We start from the raw sequence: 18,067 nt of genomic DNA, 5'->3' as shown, positions 1-18,067 counted from the left end.
TGAGGGCCTTCCTCTGACACCGCCTGGTATAGAGGTCCTGGATGGCAGGGAGCTTTGCCCCAGTGATGTACTGGGCCGTACGCACTACCCTCTGTAGTGCCTTGCGGTCAGAGGCCAAGCAGTTGCCATACCAGGCGGTGATGCAACCAGTCAGGATGCTCTCGATGGTGCAGCTGTAGAATTTTTTGAGGATCTGAGGACCCATGCCAAATCTTTTTAGTCTCCTGAGGGGGAATAGGCTTAATTGGTGCAACCAATTACCTTCAGAAGTCACATAATTAGTTAAATAAAGTCCACCTGTGTCAATCCAAGTGTCACATGATCGTGTGTAATCTAAGTGTCACATGATCTCAGTATATACCTGTTCTGAAAGTGGAGAAGTACCGATCAGGGTTGGGTTATAAAAAAATATCCAAAACTTTGAACATCCCACGGAGCACCATTAAATCCATTATTAAAAAATGGAAAGAATATGGCACCACAACAAACCTGCCAAGAGAGGGCCACCCACCAAAACTCATGGACCAGACAAGGAGGGCATTAATCAGAGAGGCAACAAAGAGACCAAAGAGAACCCTGAAGGAGCTGCAAAGCTGCACAACGGAGATTGGAGTATCTGTCCAAAGGACCACTTTAAGCCGTACACTCCGCAGAGCTGGGCTTTACGGAAGAGTGGCCAAAAAAAAGCCATTGCTCAAAGAAAAAATAAGCAAACACGTTTGGTGTTCGCCAAAAGGCATGTGGGAGACTCCCCAAACATATGGAAGAAGGTACTCTGGTCAGATGAGACTAAAATTTAGCTTTTTGGCCATCAAGGAAAACGCTATGTCTGGTGCAAACCCAACACCTCTCATCACCCCGAGAACACCATCATCGGCAGGGACTGGGAAACTGGTTAGAATTGAAGGAATGATGGATGGCGCTAAATACAGGGAAATTCTTGAGGGAAACCTGTTTCAGTCTTCCAGAGATTTGAGACTGGGACGGAGGTTCACCTTTCAGCAGGACAATGACCCTAAGCATACTGCTAAAGCAACACTCAAGTGGTTTAAGGGGAAACATTGAAATGTCTTGGAACGGCCTCCAATTGAGAATCTGTGGTATGACTTAAAGATTGCTGTACACCCCTGGAACCCATCCAACTTGAAGGAGCTGGAGCAGTTTTGGCAAAAATCCCAGTGGCTAGATGTGCCAAGCTTATAGAGACATACCCCAAGAGACTTGCAGCTGTAACTGCGGCAAAAGGTGGCTCTACAAAGTATTGACTTTGGGGGGGGTGAATAGTTATGCACACTCAAGTTTTCTGTTTTTTTGTCTTATTTCTTCTTTGTTTCACAATAAAAAATATTTTGCATCTTCAAAGTGGTAGGCATGTTGTCTAAATCAGATGATACAAACCTCCAAAAAAATCCATTTTAATTCCAGGTTGTAAGGCAACAAAATAGGTAAAATGCCAAGGGGGGTGAATACTTTCGCAAGCCACTGTACAGGAGCAACTAGGTTAAGTGTTTAAATTAACTTATTGTTATTTGATTACATGGGTGGTCAGATTTCCTGAGTGCTTATAACATCTCTGGGAGAAATATTATTAGAGTATTCTAAACCCCAGTGATCCTTGTTTGATTGAGAACAGAAGGGAAAACTCTTGCCGTTTATTGTGAAACTGTAGGAATCTTCCCCAAATTAGAGAAGGCAGGTTTGTGTCAGAACAGACATATTTGAGTCAAGTTTAAAACTTTTAGCTGTAAGTCTTGGGAACATGGAGACCACACCTTTAGTGGAATGTATTGAAAAGTATACAAGCACATACAAGACCAATACACGTTAGTCAGCAGGGATTGAATCATGTGTCATGTACAATGCCAAGAAGTCTATGTGAGTGATAGGCACATCCTGCTGCCATCAATAAACGATATGAAGAGAAAGAGAAAGAAAGTGCTTAACGTTCGGGAGGAACGCATTGAACCAGGTGCAGGTCAAATTGAAGCACTTGGGAGCAGAATATGCCATGTGCAGGGGGTGGAGCTCATCACACATCAGCTACTACAGTGGAGAGATTACTGTTGTGCATCTAACAAACCTGAGTCAGATACATACTGTATGTTAAAGGCCTAGTGCAGTCAAAAACGTGATTTTCCTGTGTTTTATATACAGTGCCTTCAGAAAGTATTCACACCCCTGGACCTTTTCCAAATGTTGTTGTGTTACAGCCTACATTTTAAATTGATTAAATTTAGATTTTTTTTGTCACTGGCCTACACACAATACCCCATAATGTCAAAGTGGAATAATGGTTTTCCATTTAAAACAATTTTTATAAAAACATTTAAAGATGTCTTTAGTCAATAAGTTTTCTACCCCTTTGTAATGGCAAGCCTAAATAAGATCAGGTGTAAACATTTGCTTAACAAGTCACATAAGGAATTGCATGGACTCACTCTGTGTGCAGTACTAGTGTTTAACATGATTTTGAAATGACTACCTCATCTCTGTACCCCACACATACAATTATCTATAAGGTCCCTCAGTAGAGCAGTGCATTTCAACCACAGATTCAACCACAGAGACCAGGGAGGTTTTCCAATGCTTCGCAAAGAAGGGCAGCTATTGGTAGATGGGTTTTTAAAAAAGCAGACATTGAATATCCTTTTGAGCATGGTGAAGTTATTAATTACATTTTGGATGGTGTATCAATATACCCAGTCACTACAACCATTCAGGCGTCCTTCCTAACTCAGTTGCCGGAGAGGAATGAAACCGCTCAGGTATTTCACCATGAGGCCAATGGTGACTTTAAAACTGTTACAGTTTAATGGCTGTGATAGGATAACAAATGTTAGTTATTCTAACCTAATTGACAGAGGGAAAAGAAGGAAGCCTGTACAGAATAAAAAATATTCCAAAACATGCATCCTGTTTGCAACAAGGCACCAAAGTAATACTGCAAAAACAATGTGGCTAAGCAATTAACTTATTATTCTGAATACGAAGTGTATTGTTTGGGGCAAATCCAATTCAACACATTACTGATTAACACTCTCCATATTTGCAAGCATAGTGGTGGCTGCATCATGCTATGGGTATGCTTATAATCGTTAAGGACTGGGGAGTTTTTCAGGATAAAAAAGAAACGGAATGGAGCTAAGCACAGGCAAAATCCTAGAGGAATACCTGGTTCAGTCTGCTTTCCACCAGACACCGGGAGATTAATTCACCTTTCAGCAGGACAATAAACTAAAACACAAGGCCAAATCTACGCTGGAGTTGCTTACCAAGAAGACAGTGAATGTTCCTGAGTGGCCGAGTTACAGTTTTTACTTAAATCTACTTGAAAATCTATGGCAAGACCTGAAAATGGTTGTCCAACAATGATCAACAACCAGTTTGACAGAGCTTGAAGAATTTTTAAAATAATAAAGGGCAAATATTGTACAATCCAGGTGTGGAAAGCGCTTAGAGATTTACCTAGAAAGACACACAGCTGTAATCGATGCCAAACGTGCTTGTACAAAGTATTGACCCAGGGGTGTGAATACTTATGTAAATTAGATATTTCTGTATTTCATTTTCAATAAATTAGCAAAAATGTCTAAAAACATGTTTTCACTTGTCACAAGCCGGGCTAGAAACTCTGGTCTCAGATGTGGAGAGCTGGGGGTACTACCCCTTAGCCACAGAGGAGGTGTTGTAGGACCCAAATGAAACACCCAAGGCAATACTCCAGGCAAGTAGATTTAATGTTCCAAAACAGGAGGCAAAACAAAACAACTCCACGAGGGGAGAAAAACAAACTAAAGATAACTTTGAACAACTTACTAGGACAGACACGGTGGGACAAAGCAGGAGACACATAGTCAGGACGCAATAACCAAGTGAGAAACAAGGGGAAAACACACAGCTAAAATACACAAGGGGAAACAAGGCACAGGTGACCTGGATCAAGCTAATTAGGACACATGAGGAAGAACTAAGGCAGAGGGGAACACAGATGACCTCTAGAGGCCCGGAGACAAACAGGAGGCAGGAAGCTGACACACACGAGGAAGAACTAAGGCAGAGGGGGAACACAGATGACCTCTAGAGGCCCGGAGACAAACAGGAGGCAGGAAGCTGACAGGACCCCCTCCTCTAGGAACGACTCCTGACGTTCCTTCCAGAACACCCTGGCCCCAGGGTGCGAAAATCTCGGATCAAACCTGGGTCCAGGATGTCCCTGGCTGGAACCCAGGAGCGCTCCTCCGGCCCGTAGCCCTCCCAGTCCACCAGATACTGCAGAGAGTTCTGGACCCTCCGGGAGTCCAGTATCCGGCGGACTGTGTAGGCTGGCTGGCCGTCAATGATCCTGGGAGGTGGCGGGGGTCTGCGTGGGGGGCAAAGGGAGAAGACAAGACAGGTTTAAGGAGTGAAACATGGAAAGTGGGGTTAACTCTAAGGGAGCGAGGGAGAACCAAACGATACGACACAGGGTTAACCTTTCTAGCAATGCGGAAAGGCCCGATGTATCTCTGGGAAAGCTTCCTGGATTCGACCCGGAGGGGCAGGTTCTTAGTGGCCAACCAAACTCTCTGACCAGCTCGGAAACTAGGGCCGTCCCGGCGGTGGCGATTAGCCTGACTTTGGTATCTCTGGGAGGTCCGAAGGAGGGCACGCCTGGCCTTCTTCCAGGTCCGCCTACAGCGTTGGACAAAGCGCTGGGCCGAGGGAACACCAACTTGCGCCTCCTCCTCTGGAAACAATGGAGGGTTGTAACCAAACTGGCATTCGAAGGGGGACAATCCGGTGGCTGAGGACTGGAGGGTGTTGTGGGCATATTCAGCCCAAATGATATAGGTGGCCCAAGACGTGGGATTACTGGCCGCCATACACCGCAGGGTGGTCTCCAGATCCTGATTAATCCGTTCCGTTTGGCCATTAGACTCTGGATGGAACCCCGACGATAGGCTGGCTGTGGCCCCAACAAGCCTGCAGAAGGCCCCCAAAACCGGGACGAGAATTGGGGACCTCGGTCAGAGACCACGTCCAGGGGAATACCAAATATCCGGAAGACATGGTTCATGAGGAGCTCAGCAGTCTCCTTAGCCGAGGGCAGCTTGGGCAGGGGAATAAACCGGGCAGCCTTAGAGAACCGGTCTACCACCACAAGGATGACGGTGTTGCCCTGGGATAGAGGAAGTCCCGTAACAAAGTCCAGAGAAAGGTGTGACCATGGCCTTCGAGGAACAGGTAAGGGATGGAGCAGTCCCTGGGGGTCGCTGGCGTGTCGACTTTCCCTGGTTGCACACAGGGCAGGCCTCAACATAGACCTGCACGTCCTTCTTGATGGACGGCCACCAAAACCGCCGTCGGAGGAACTCCAGTGTGCGAGCACTGCCTGGATGGCATGTCAAGGGCGACTCATGGCCCCACTGCAAGACGCGGCCCCGAACAGAGAGAGGAACGTACAGGCGACCGGGCAGGACCACCGCCTGGATCGGGCTCCTGGACAAGAGCTTCCGTACCCCTCTTTCTAGTTCCCACTGAAGAGGTGCGACGATCCTAGACCTCGGAATAATCGATGCCAAGGGCTTCTCTTGTAACTCGGGAGAATAGACTCGAGACAGAGCATCCGGCTTGACGTTCTTGGTGCCAGGTCGGTAAGTCAGGAGGAACTGGAATCGATTAAAGAAAAGGGACCATCGTGCTTGCCGAGGGTTCATCCGCTTAGCCTGTTGGAGATATTCCAGGTTCTTGTGGTCTGTGAGAACCTGGAAAGGGTGCTGAGCCCCCTCAAGCCAATGGCGCCACTCTTCCAATGCCAGTTTTACCGCAAGCAACTCTAGATCCCCCACGTGGTAGTTGCGCTCGGCCTCAGACAGGCGGCGAGACATGAAGGCACACGGGTGTAATCTCCCATCCGCACCCCTCTGTGACAGGACGGCTCCCACCCCCACCTCTGAGGCGTCCACCTCCACCACGAAAGGTCTCTCTGGGTCAGGGGTCACCAGAATCGGAGCAGACGTGAAGCGGCGCTTGAGATCCTCGAAGGCCCCTGCTGCTTCCGGACCCCAGTGAATCTTGGTCCCTCCTCCCTTGGTAAGCGTCGTCAAGGGGGCTACCACCGAGCTGAAATTCTTAATGAACTTCCGATAGAAGTTAGAAAAGCCAATGAACCGTTGAACCTCCTTGACCGTGGCAGGTGTGGGCCAATCGTGGACCGCCTTGACCTTCTTGGGATCCATCTCTAGGTGCCCGGGAGTGACAATAAACCCGAGAAACTGAGTCTGAGAAACATGAAATTCACACTTCTCAGGCTTAACGTAGAGGTGATTGTCAAGGAGCCTCTGGAGAACCCTGCTAACATGCCCCTCATGCTCCTTCAGTGACCTCGAGAAGATGAGGATATCGTCCAGGTACACGAAGACGAACAGATTAAGCATATCCCGGAGAACATCATTAATCAGGGCTTGGAATACTGCGGGGGGCATTGGTGAGCCCGAACGGCATCACCCGATATTCATAGTGCCCCGTGGGCGTGTTGAACGCCGTCTTCCATTCGTCTCCTTGCCGGATCCGCACGAGATGGTAAGCATTGCGGAGATCCAGCTTAGTAAAAATGGAAGCCCCTTGAAGCAGCTCAAAAGCAGTGGCCATGAGAGGAAGGGGGTATCGATTCCGAACCGTGATCTTGTTGAGTCCCCGGTAATCAATACAAGGCCTAAGACCCCGTCTTTCTTTTCAACAAAAAGAAGCCCGCCCCAGCCGGGGAAGTAGAGGCATAGATGAGGCCGGCTGCCAAGGACTCCTTAATGTAGGTGTCCATAGCTGCGTGCTCGGGGAGGACAAGGAAAAGATCCGACCTCTAGGAGGGCAGCACCCAGGGAGTAGATCAATGGCACAGTCATACGTGCGATGAGGCGGTAAGGAAGTAGCCCGGGCCTTGCTGAACACTGCCTTGAACCGATGGTAAACACTGGGGACTCGGGAGACGTCAACAGACTCTTGAAACTGGGTACTAGGGGCTGAGGGACTCTGTAGCATGCAGGTGAGTTGGCAGGCGGGACCCCAGCTTAGAATGGTGCCCGTAGGCCAGTCGATCTGGGGATTATGTCTGCATAGCCAAGGGTGACCCAGGATAATAGGATACTCGGGAGAGTCAATGAGATAGAAGGTCTCCTCCTGCTGGTGTTGAGAGATGGTAAGTCGCAGGGACTGAGTCGCCTCGGTAACCTTTCCTGGTTCCAGAGGTCTGCCATCTAAGGCTGTAACTGCCTGGGGTTGAGGAAGTAGTTGGGTAGGGATCTTAAGTTCCTTAGCCAAGGTTACATCCAGGGAAATCACCTGCGGCACCGGAATCGATCATAGCCTGGACCCGATGCTGGTGGCCCCCCAGGACAGAGTGGCTGGAATAGCCAGGACAGCGTTAGTAGGAGGCGCTCTAACTCTCCCCATCACAGCCCTCCTGTAGCTGGGCGGGGACAGGCGTTTCCCAAAGCTCGGGGCAAGCGGAGCGGAAGTGGCCGGCAACCCCGCAGTAGAGGCACCGACGTTCCCTCATGCGACGTTCCCTTTCGTTGGGAGAAAGCCTGGAACGGCCTAACTGCATGCTCTCCGGGAATCCTGGAGCAGTTCAGGAGCCGGGGAAGCTCTGAATGACGGAGTCCAAACAGGAGAAACAGAGCTGCTCAGAGGAACTTGGGAATGAGACACCTGACGGCGAGCCGTTCTCCGCTCTCTTAGACGATTGTCCAGGCGGATGGCCAAGGCTATGAGGGACTCGAGATCACCAGCTGGTTCTCGGGTGGCTAACTCATCTTGAAGGGGCTCAGATAACCCTCCCTGAAAGCAGACCCTCAGCGCTTCATCATTCCATCCGCTCCTTGCTGCTATGGTCCGGAAATCAATGGCAAAATCTGCCGTGCTTCGGGGCCCCTGACGGAGAGACAGTAGGCGCTTGGAAGCCTCCCGCCCACTGACAGGATGATCGAACACCCGCTTGAACTCTTCTACAAATGCAGCGTGGGAGTCACAACAGGCCTCCTGGGACTGCCACACCGCAGAAGCCCAGGCGAGCGCCTTGTCTGAAAGAAGGGTAATGATGTAGGCAATCTTGGAACGGTCTGTGGGAAAACTTGAGGGTTGGAGCTCGAAGGTAAGGGAGCATTGGGTGAGGAAACCCTGGCAAGAGCTTGGATCCCCAGAAAAGGGCTTGGGAGGTGGTAGTCGGGGCTCCGCCAACCGAGACGACCTGTCGTCACTGGGGGTGACCTGGGGGAAGGGAGAGGACCAGGGAGGCGTTCAAAGACCTGGCGGAGGGAACTCATCATTTCGGCCAGGAGTTGAGAATGACTAGCCATCAGCTCCTCTTGTCGGCTGAGAACGGCTTCATGGCGCTGGAAAGAAGCCTCATGTCGAGTGATCACCGCCAACAGGTCCGGGGAACTGAGTGTTTCTGGGTCCATGATTGACTTGGTTATTCTGTCACAAGCCGGGCTAGAAACTCTGGTCTCAGATGTGGAGAGCTGGGGGTACTACCCCTTAGCCACAGAGGAGGTGTTGTAGGACCCAAATGAAACACCCAAGGCAATACTCCAGGCAAGTAGATTTAATGTTCCAAAACAGGAGGCAAAACAAAACAACTCCACGAGGGGAGAAAAACAAACTAAAGATAACTTTGAACAACTTACTAGGACAGACACGGTGGGACAAAGCAGGAGACACATAGTCAGGACGCAATAACCAAGTGAGAAACAAGGGGAAAACACACAGCTAAAATACACAAGGGGAAACAAGGCACAGGTGACCTGGATCAAGCTAATTAGGACACATGAGGAAGAACTAAGGCAGAGGGGAACACAGATGACCTCTAGAGGCCCAGAGACAAACAGGAGGCAGGAAGCTGACACACACGAGGAAGAACTAAGGCAGAGGGGAACACAGATGACCTCTAGAGGCCCGGAGACAAACAGGAGGCAGGAAGCTGACATCACTTTGACATTATGTGGTATTGTGTGTAGATTGGTGAGATTATTATTATTTTTTAATACATTTTCAATACAGGCTGTAACACAGCAAAATGTGAATAAGTCAAGGGGTATAAAAACTTTCTGAAGGCATTGTATATTTCCACACTATAAGGTTGTAATAATACTGTGAAATTGTAAAACATTTTGTGTAAGAGCTGTTTAAAAAGATCGCCTGAAATTTCAGCCTGCTTTGGAGGGATGGCGTTTTGGCCTGCCTGGGTCAATATGAGGCAGAGATGTCGAGAACTTACTTGTTGTGAGTAACAATATATTAATTATCTGGAGGTACAGTTTTCATGGGAGGTTTTATTAACATTCTGAGAACAACAATTATAGGTTATTTGAAAGTAATTAAATAATCAATCAATCAATCAATCAAATTTTATTTATAAAGCCCTTTTACATCTGCAGATGTCACAAAGTGCTATACAGAAACCCAGCCTAAAACCCAAAACAGCAAGCAATGCAGATGTAGAAGCACGGTGGCTAGGAAAAACTCCCTAGAAAGGCAGAAACCTATGAAGAAACCTAGAGAGGAACCAGGCTCTGAGGGGTGGCCAGTCCCCTTCTGGCTGTGCCGGGTGGAGATTATAATGTTCTGTGAACATGCTTCAATAATACTTTTAATAACACTGCTAGCTTAGGTTAATGGTTTTGAACTCCAAGCAAAAATAGGACACATGAAAATTAATTTGGTCAGACATTGATCACGCAAACAGATTTGTTTTATTTGTGGCATGGCGTCAGTGAGATTCAGGTGTGGTCAATTAGTGGGCGTGGCCATCACACCTGAACACACTTCAAAAGATAGAGGATAAAGAGAATGTTGTTGACGTTGAGAACGGAATGTATAATGTATGTTTTTCAATAACATTGTTAAAATGTTCTTTGAACGTTACTAATGTTTTCTTGTGGTTTTTATAGAAAGGTTTCTTAATGTTCTGAAAACATTACTTTAAATAGAGCCATGAGGAAAACCTGCAGAAAACGTTATACTGCTGAAATTCCAACAGAAGAACTTTGTTTCTTAACTTTCTCTGAACGTTCTGAGACATGACTTTAAATAGAACCATGAGGAGCATGCATCCTATTTGCAGGAAGGCCAAAATGCAAAGCGTTACATTTGGGTCAAAGCCAACACAACATTTAATTGAGTAACCCTCCAAATGTCCAAGCATGGTGATGGCTGCATCCTCTTATGGCTGTCATTGGCAGGGAGCAGAGGAGTTTTGTCAGCATCAAAGGGCAGGTATGGAGTGAAGCAAAGGTCTTAGGCCTGCTTCAGTCTGCATGAGACCTGACACTGGGAGAGAAAACAGTTTCTTACCAAGTCAAGACGGTGGAAACTCCTGAGTGTGACTAGGATTTAACTCCTTTTTATTTTTGCATTTGCTGTTATAAAATCAGTGTTTTCCTATCGCCAATGACAAAGGACAGATTTAATTACAGGAAATACAACAGCATACATAAAAATGAATAAAAATCGTATTCACAATGGGGCTGTCACATTTTTGACTGCAATGATCCGCAAAGTGTGCAAAGTTGGTAGAGGCCTATCCTAAAATAAAATAATATTTATTTGACATTTATTTTTTATTTTGAAATTGTGAAGGTTTTGCAGAACATGGAGCAGTGAAACAAGTTAATGAATTTTAATTCCAGGATGTAAGACCACAGAAAACAAAATTTTACAAATGGTATGTGTTGCAACAGAACACTGTATTCAAAGCTCAGTTATTGAACTCAGTGGATTTCAATAGCTCTGTGAGTGTGTGAATGCTTCTAGACAAAACATACCACACCTCTAAATGATCACAGATAAATGCTGTAACTCAACACACCCTATATCATTTCACCTCCTTCAGCTCCAAGTCAAAATGTACCTTTTTGTACCCATCCTCGTGAGTGTGCTTCTTCCCAAAGGTAAGAGGACTATCTAGGCCATAGCCTACGTTTAACATGCTTTTCGATTATAATTTATTTTAAATGTCAAAATAGTACACAAAGAAAATCTCTAAATATGGCTATAGCCCATATCATTTTTGTATTACTTAGGCTACCTTTGGCTGCATTTGGATTAATTCTGCTTTGAAGATCAAGTTCAGCAATTATTATACTTTTTTTTTGCAATTTCAATTTAGCCTATAGCCCACAGTTTAGAACTATAATGAAGAATAAATAAATATATAACTCAATTTACCTTTTGAATGACAAATGCATTTCAGCCAAAGAAAACATTGTCCACGTTTTAGTCTATTATATCCCTGATAATTTATGAATGGAATTTCTAATAATGGGATGGTGTAACTTTTCACCTTCTCAGCATATTCACTCAAGTGCTTTGAGTGCATACCGGGAGTCTCGGGAACATGCACGGATAAGCAGATTGACTGTCCTAATCCAACCCAATGTGGAAACACGCGGATTACATCCTATGCGGGTAAATTAATGGAAGGTTAATTTAGCTCATAAATGTTAGCCAAACGATAAAACAAATATTTTTGGTTCATTTTATTACGTTTTAAAACTTTTTTTTCTTTTTCTTGACTCAACCTCTTCTTTCCATTTCCAGGTGATACAAAAGTAGTAGATGTCAACGCGAAGTCTTGCGCCGTGCCAACTGAGTGTTTCAGTGCAGCAGTGAACTTCGGAATCTCGCGCACTACGATCACCAGCAAATGCTGCAATACGGACCTCTGCAACTCCCAAAGCGTCCCTGGTAACTATCTCAATGAGAATGTATAGGCTATGTTAGTTTATAATAAATGCTACTATTAAAACATTCGATTTGATAGCATGTTGAAAGGTTGAACTGAAATTAATATTTTTAATTGATAGTTCTATGAGGAAAGTTTTAGTTGATGAATTAGACTAACTCAATTCTTAAATTGAAATACAACCAACAGATTTATTTAGCATAATTATTTAACGGCTGCCAAGTGTTTTCAACATAGAGGAAGAAGAATACTCGAAATAGGCAATTATAAGGAATAGAATGAATCTATTTTGATTTTGGTTTGTGGTGAGGTGGGAGTGAAAAGTGCAATCACTTATCCTGTAGAGTCCACTAAACCCACTCCTAATGGCAAGAAGTGCTTCACCTGCACCGGAACGGACTGCACGAGCGCTCTGAGCTGCTTGGGAGACGAGGACCGCTGCATCTCAACAACAGGTAGTGTGTCAGATTAATCGCGCACCGTTACCTGCACATTCTTTACATTCCTAAAGCCTATTTCTTTAGTCTCTAAGACTGGTATCATAGACTAGACATAACATAGTAAACGTAAATCCGGGACACTCAAATTAGTATGATATGTTATGTTTGGTTTAGTTACATCAGATAGAAGGTTAATTAAGGCAAAAACGTAAGGAGGGTGGTTGGTCAGGGTGGATGGGTGGGCATATAATGCTAATGTCTAGCAACCCAAAGGTTGCATGTTTGTAACTCATACAACTTTAGCATTTTAGATCCCTTCCCCTAACTTTTTAGATAACCCTTGCCCTAACTCCTAACCTTAACCCTAACTGCTAACACTAACCCTTACTGCTAGCTAACGTTAGTGTTAACCATCTAGCCACATAGCTAATGTTAGCAACAAATATTTTGGAATTGAAATCAAATCAAATTGTATTGGTCACATACACATGTTTAGCAGATGTTATTGTGGGTGAAGTGAAATGCTTGTGCTTCTAGATCCGACAGTGCAGTAATATCTAACAAGTAATATCTAACAATTTCACAACATATACCCAATACACACAAATCTAAGTAAGGAATTAATTAAGAATATATACATATATGGACGAGCGATGTCAGAGCGGCATGGACTAAGATACAGTAGAATAGTTTAGAATACAGTATATACATATGAGATCAGTTATGCAAGATTTGTAAACATTATTAAAGTGACTAAGATACAGTAGAATAGTATAGAATACAGTTTATACATATGAGATGAGTAATGCAAGATTTGTAAACATTATTAAAGTGGCTAGCATTCCATTTCTTAAAGTGGCCAGTGATTTCTAGTCAATGTCCATAGGCAGCAGCTAGTGTGCTAGTGATGGCTGTTTAAGAGTCTGATGGCCTTAAGATAGAAGCTGTTTTTCAGTCTCTCGGTCCCAGCTTTGATGCACCTGTACTGACCTCGCCTTCTGGATGATAGCGGGGTGAACAGGCAGTTGCTCAGGTGGTTGATGTCCTTGATGATCTTTTTGGCATTCCTGTGATATCGGGTGCTGTAGGTGTCCTGGAGGGCGGGTAGTTTGCCCCCGGTATTGTGTTGTGCAGACCGCACCACCCTCTGGAGAGCCTTGCGGTTAGGGGTGGTGCAGTTGCCGTACCAGGCGGTGATACAGCCCGACAGGATGCTCTCAATTGTGCATCTGTAAAAGTTTGTGAGGGTTTTAGGTACCAAGCCAAATTTCTTTAGCCTCCTGAGGTTGAAGAGGCTCTGTTACGCCATCTTCACCACACTGTCTGTGTGGGTGGTCCATTTCAGTTTGTCAGTGATGTGTATGCCAAGGAACTTGAAGCTTTCCACTTTTTACACTGCGGTCCCGTCGATGTGGATAGGGGGGTGCACCCTCTACTGTTTCCTGAAGTCCACGATCATCTCCTTTGTTTTGTTGACATTGAGTGAGAGGTTGTTTTCCTGGCACCACACTCCCAGTAGGCTGTCTCGTCATTGTTGGTAATCAAGCCTACTACTGTTGTGTCGTCTGCAAACTTGATGATTGAGTTGGAGGCGTGCTTGGCCACACAGTCATGGGTGAACAGGGAGTACAGGAGTGGGCTGAGCATGCACCCTTGTGGGGCCCCAGTGTTGAGGATCAGCGAAGTGGAGATGTTGTTTCCTACCTTCACCACCTGGGGAGACCCGTCAGGAAGTCCAGGACCCAGTTGCACAGGGCGGGTTTCAGACCCAGGACCTCAAGCTCAATGATGAGCTTGGAGGGTACTATGGTGTTGAATGCTGAGCTATAGTCAGTGAACAGCATTCTTACATAGGTATTCCTCTTGTCCAGATTGGATAGGGCAGTGTGCAGAGTGATGGAGATTGCATCGTCTGTGGATCTGTTGGGGCGGTAAGCAAATTGAAGTGGGTCTAGGGTGACAGGTAAGGTAGAGGTGATACGATCCTTGACTAGTCTCTCAAAGCACTCCATGATGACAGAGGTGAGTGCAACGGGGCGATAGTCGTTTAGTTCAGTTACCTTTGCTTTCTTGGGTACAGGAACAATGGTGGCCATCTTGAAGCATGTGTGGACAGCAGACTGGGATAGGGAGAGATTGAATATGTCCGTAAACACACCAGCCAGCTGGTCCATGCATGCTCTGAGGACATGGCTAAGGATGCCATCTGGGCCGGCAGCTTTGCGAGGGTTAACACGTTTCAATGTTTTACTCATGTTGGCCACAGAGAAGGAGAGCCCACAGTCCTTGGTAGCGGGCCACATCGGTGGAACTGTGTTATTCTCAAAGCGGGCGAAGAAGGTGTTTAGCTTGTCCGGAAGCAAGACGTCGGTCTCAGCGACGTGGCTGGTTTTCCTTTAGTAGTCTGTGTTTGTCTGTAGACCTTGCCACATACAATGGGGAGAACAAGTATTTGATACACTGCCGATTTTGCAGGTTTTCCTACTTACAAAGCATGTAGAGGTCTGTAATTTTTATCATAGGTACACTTCAACTGTGAGAGACGGAATCTAAAACAAAAATCCAGAAAATCACATTGTATGATTTTTAATTTACAGTTGAAGTGTACCTATGATAAAAATTACAGACCTCTACATGCTTTGTAAGTAGGAAAACCTGCAAAATCGGCAGTGTATCAAATACTTGTTCTCCCCACTGTACGTCTCGTGTCTGAGCCGTTGAATTGCAACTCCACTTTGTCTCTATACTGACGTTTTGCTTGTTTGATTGCCTTGCGGAGTGAATAACTACACTGTTTATATTCTGCCATATTCCTAGTCACCTTGCCATGATTAATTCGTAACTTATCGTACGTTTTGCAATTTGTAACATATCATATGAATTGTAATTCGTAACTTATCATACGAAATGGATTATGGACATCCACAAATTAATACATACAATACGAAATGTAACATATCATACTAAATGGAGTTCCCAGAATTTACGTACAGAATAATACGAAATGCTCTGAGACCACGTTGCAGAGTCTGCACATCTCATATGTATGCTAATATGCGTACTCTGAGGAATTATTGATATTCTGTGTGTTTATATAGTCCTGGCCTCTGATAGCATGCAGTTACCCTGAGCAAGTAATAACTGAATGTAGAGTATTTTAATTGAATGTGTCCTGCACTGCAATGAAAAGTTTCCCAATCTCCAAATAAACCTCCAACCTGTGGCATAACTGCAGCAACATAATTACTCCATGGCCCAACGTTTTAATTACGCCATGTGGTGATGTATCTTGGCTGTCAGTCAAACTCCTTAAAAGTGAAACTAACATGTAAGTTTAGGCATTCATTCCCAATGGTTAAGGTTAGGGCTAAGGGAGGGTTAAACTTAAGTTTAGGCATTAATTCAGAGTGGTTAAGTTAAGGGTTAAGGTTTGGGAAAGGCTTAAAACAAAAAAACAAAAATCAAGTGCCTAGCACTGGGATTGAACACGCGACCGTCTGAGCCAGAGACTGCGGCTTAAACGCCCTATCCCCCATCACAACAACCTAGCAACCCTACTAGATGGTAATAGGTGCTCACATTGCCCCTAGTGGACAGTATAGCTTCACATTTCGCCAGGTCCAAATGTAATCTGGTACCTACAGAATCAGCACCTCCTGGAGTATTCCATAAGAGAATGGGCTGAAAGTTTTATCCAATGTGCACTTATCAGGAGTTGACTGGACTTGCGAAGCATTGAGTCTTGTGAATATCAGTAACATTGTCTTTTGTGTGCTGCTAGTGAACGTGGGTGGCGAGAAGATGACAATGAAGGGATGTGCCTCCAAGATAATCTGTATGGGAGAAGTGTCAGGAGCTCTGGGGCCCGCCATGGGCGTGGACATGAAGTGCTGCGAGGGCAACCTGTGTAACAGTGCCCAGGGCATCGGACTGAGCCTCCTGCTCCTGGTGACATCCATGGTCTCTGTCGCCCTGTTCCACTGAGAGGCACCATGCTTTCACCTCCTCTCCTCTCCTCTCCTGGCCATGGCCGCGTACTGTTTACTAGTTTCATCGTAACTGGAGCCTCCCTGTCATTGTACACCCCCAGCCCATCTCCCCACTCCCCAGCTCCAGTCTCCACTATTCACCTGTTGTGTGTGTTAATAATGGATGTTATTGAATAGCCCCTTTCACTAGACGCTTCACATTGTGTAGGGTTAACTCAACCTCTCCACCTCCACTAGCCACCTGTGGAATGCACTATAGTCATTTCATTTTAGGGACAGCTCTCGCAAAAAAATACACCCACAACAACCCACACCCACACCTACATCCATCCCATAACCCCTACACACACCCACACCTGTCCTCTTCTCTCCTCAAGGTCCTATGAGTCAGTGAGGCATGGATGTTTGGCGAGGCATTTGCCAATCTAAACAAGTGTTGTACATTGCTTCAAATCATTGGCATTGCTAGCTTTCACATGTTGCTAACATTCTGAATAATGTAAAAAAGGCTATTGAATCCCATTTTTAACCTGGCAGAAATATATTTTAAATGAAATATGTCACTGGATGTGTACGGTGTTATTGTATTTGCTATGCCTAATTGATGAACAAGATGAATTCTGCAAATTAAAAAGATTAAAAGTATATGAATTACTGTATAGATTTTCTGACTCTTTATTCTCACAACCTCCTGCTTCCAAGTCCAATGAGGCAATTAATAAAAATTTAATAAAATAAATTCCACAATATTATTTACAAGATTTAGTTGAGGTTTAGGATTTAGTGAATGGTTTGTCCCAAATACAAGGCTTTCAGTTTTTGAAATACTTATAACTATCTTATTACTTGCCACCCATTCTAAAACTGACTGCAGCTCTTTGTTAAGTGTTGCAGTGATTTCACTTGCAGGGGTAGCTGATTTGCATAATATTGAGTCATCAGCATACATAGACACACATGCTTTACTCAGTGTAGGTCATTAGTAAATATTGAGAAAAGTAAGCGGCATAGAAATCTGCCCTGGGGAATGCCCTCCTTTACCTGGATTATGTTAGAGAGTTTTCCATTAACATGCTATTTACAGAAAGTTGTGGCTTGAGCAACTTATTTACAAGTAATAACTTTGAGAACTCTGCACCATTGGCATTTCACACTTTAGTTGATCACATTACAGTAATACATTTACATTTCAATAAAATGTGTAATGCGTAATGTGTAATTAATAGTACAACATTGTTCAGTTTTAAAATGAACATCAAAACATTTGAATAAGCTAAATATGAGGAACAATATCATATTATATATCAAAACTTCAGCTGCAGAAAAGGATGATGGGAAATATGCAATTTTTTGTGCACATGTGTTTTTGAAAGTATACTGTAAATATATTTTGTGGACATTTAAGTTAAATATACTTTTTTTAAAGAAATGAAAGATATGAAAAAGGATACTCTCAAGAAGCATGTTCCTCAACTGTGCAATAAACAATCGTTATCATTGTCAACTTTCTCTGCACTCTTCTGAACAGCAATTCAGAAAATACTTCAAAACTCATTATTGGCAATGAAACTAAAGTGCCTTGCAAAAGTATTCACACCCCTTGGATTTATTCACATTTTGTTGTTACAAAGTGGAATTAAAATGGATTTAATTGTCATTTTTTGTCAACAATCTACATCAAATACTCTATCAAAGTGGAAGATTTCTATAATTGTTTTGGAAAAGATTGATAGAAATGAAATAACTAAAATACAGTCGTTGCATAAATATTCAGCTCCCTGAGTCAATTCATGCTAGAAACATTGTTGGCAGCGATTACAGTGGGGAGTCTTCTTGGGTAAGTCTCTAAGAGCTTTACACACCTGGATTGTGCAATATTAGCCCTTTAATATTTTCATAATTCTTCAAGTTCTGTCAAC

At 44.5% G+C, this 18,067-nt stretch overlaps 1 protein-coding gene across 1 annotated transcript; it reads left to right on the top strand.

Annotated features, from left to right (window-relative positions):
- Positions 1-10,833: 10,833 nt before the first annotated feature.
- LOC121586128 (urokinase plasminogen activator surface receptor) lies at positions 10,834-16,807 on the top strand. Its single transcript, XM_041902626.2, has 5 exons — positions 10,834-10,925; positions 11,326-11,442; positions 11,575-11,721; positions 12,064-12,174; positions 15,941-16,807. The coding sequence occupies exons 1-5, from the start codon at positions 10,880-10,882 to the stop codon at positions 16,141-16,143; spliced, it is 624 nt and encodes a 207-aa protein (XP_041758560.1). The 5' UTR covers positions 10,834-10,879; the 3' UTR covers positions 16,144-16,807.
- Positions 16,808-18,067: the final 1,260 nt, after the last annotated feature.

This window comes from Coregonus clupeaformis, unplaced genomic scaffold (genome assembly GCF_020615455.1).
Source record: "Coregonus clupeaformis isolate EN_2021a unplaced genomic scaffold, ASM2061545v1 scaf0096, whole genome shotgun sequence".
In the NCBI taxonomy this organism is placed as follows: domain Eukaryota; kingdom Metazoa; phylum Chordata; class Actinopteri; order Salmoniformes; family Salmonidae; genus Coregonus; species Coregonus clupeaformis.
Note: the sequence above shows the minus strand (reverse complement) of the source record. Positions and strands in the feature narration are given on the sequence as shown.

Coding starts and splice junctions, on each gene's coding strand:
- LOC121586128 (XM_041902626.2), top strand. CDS start 10,880: ATGTACCTTTTTGTACCCATCCTCGTGAGTGTGCTTCTTCCCAAAG. Junction 11,443..11,574: donor GCGGATTACATCCTATGCGG/GTAAATTAATGG, acceptor TTCCATTTCCAG/GTGATACAAAAGTAGTAGAT. Junction 11,722..12,063: donor CAACTCCCAAAGCGTCCCTG/GTAACTATCTCA, acceptor CTTATCCTGTAG/AGTCCACTAAACCCACTCCT.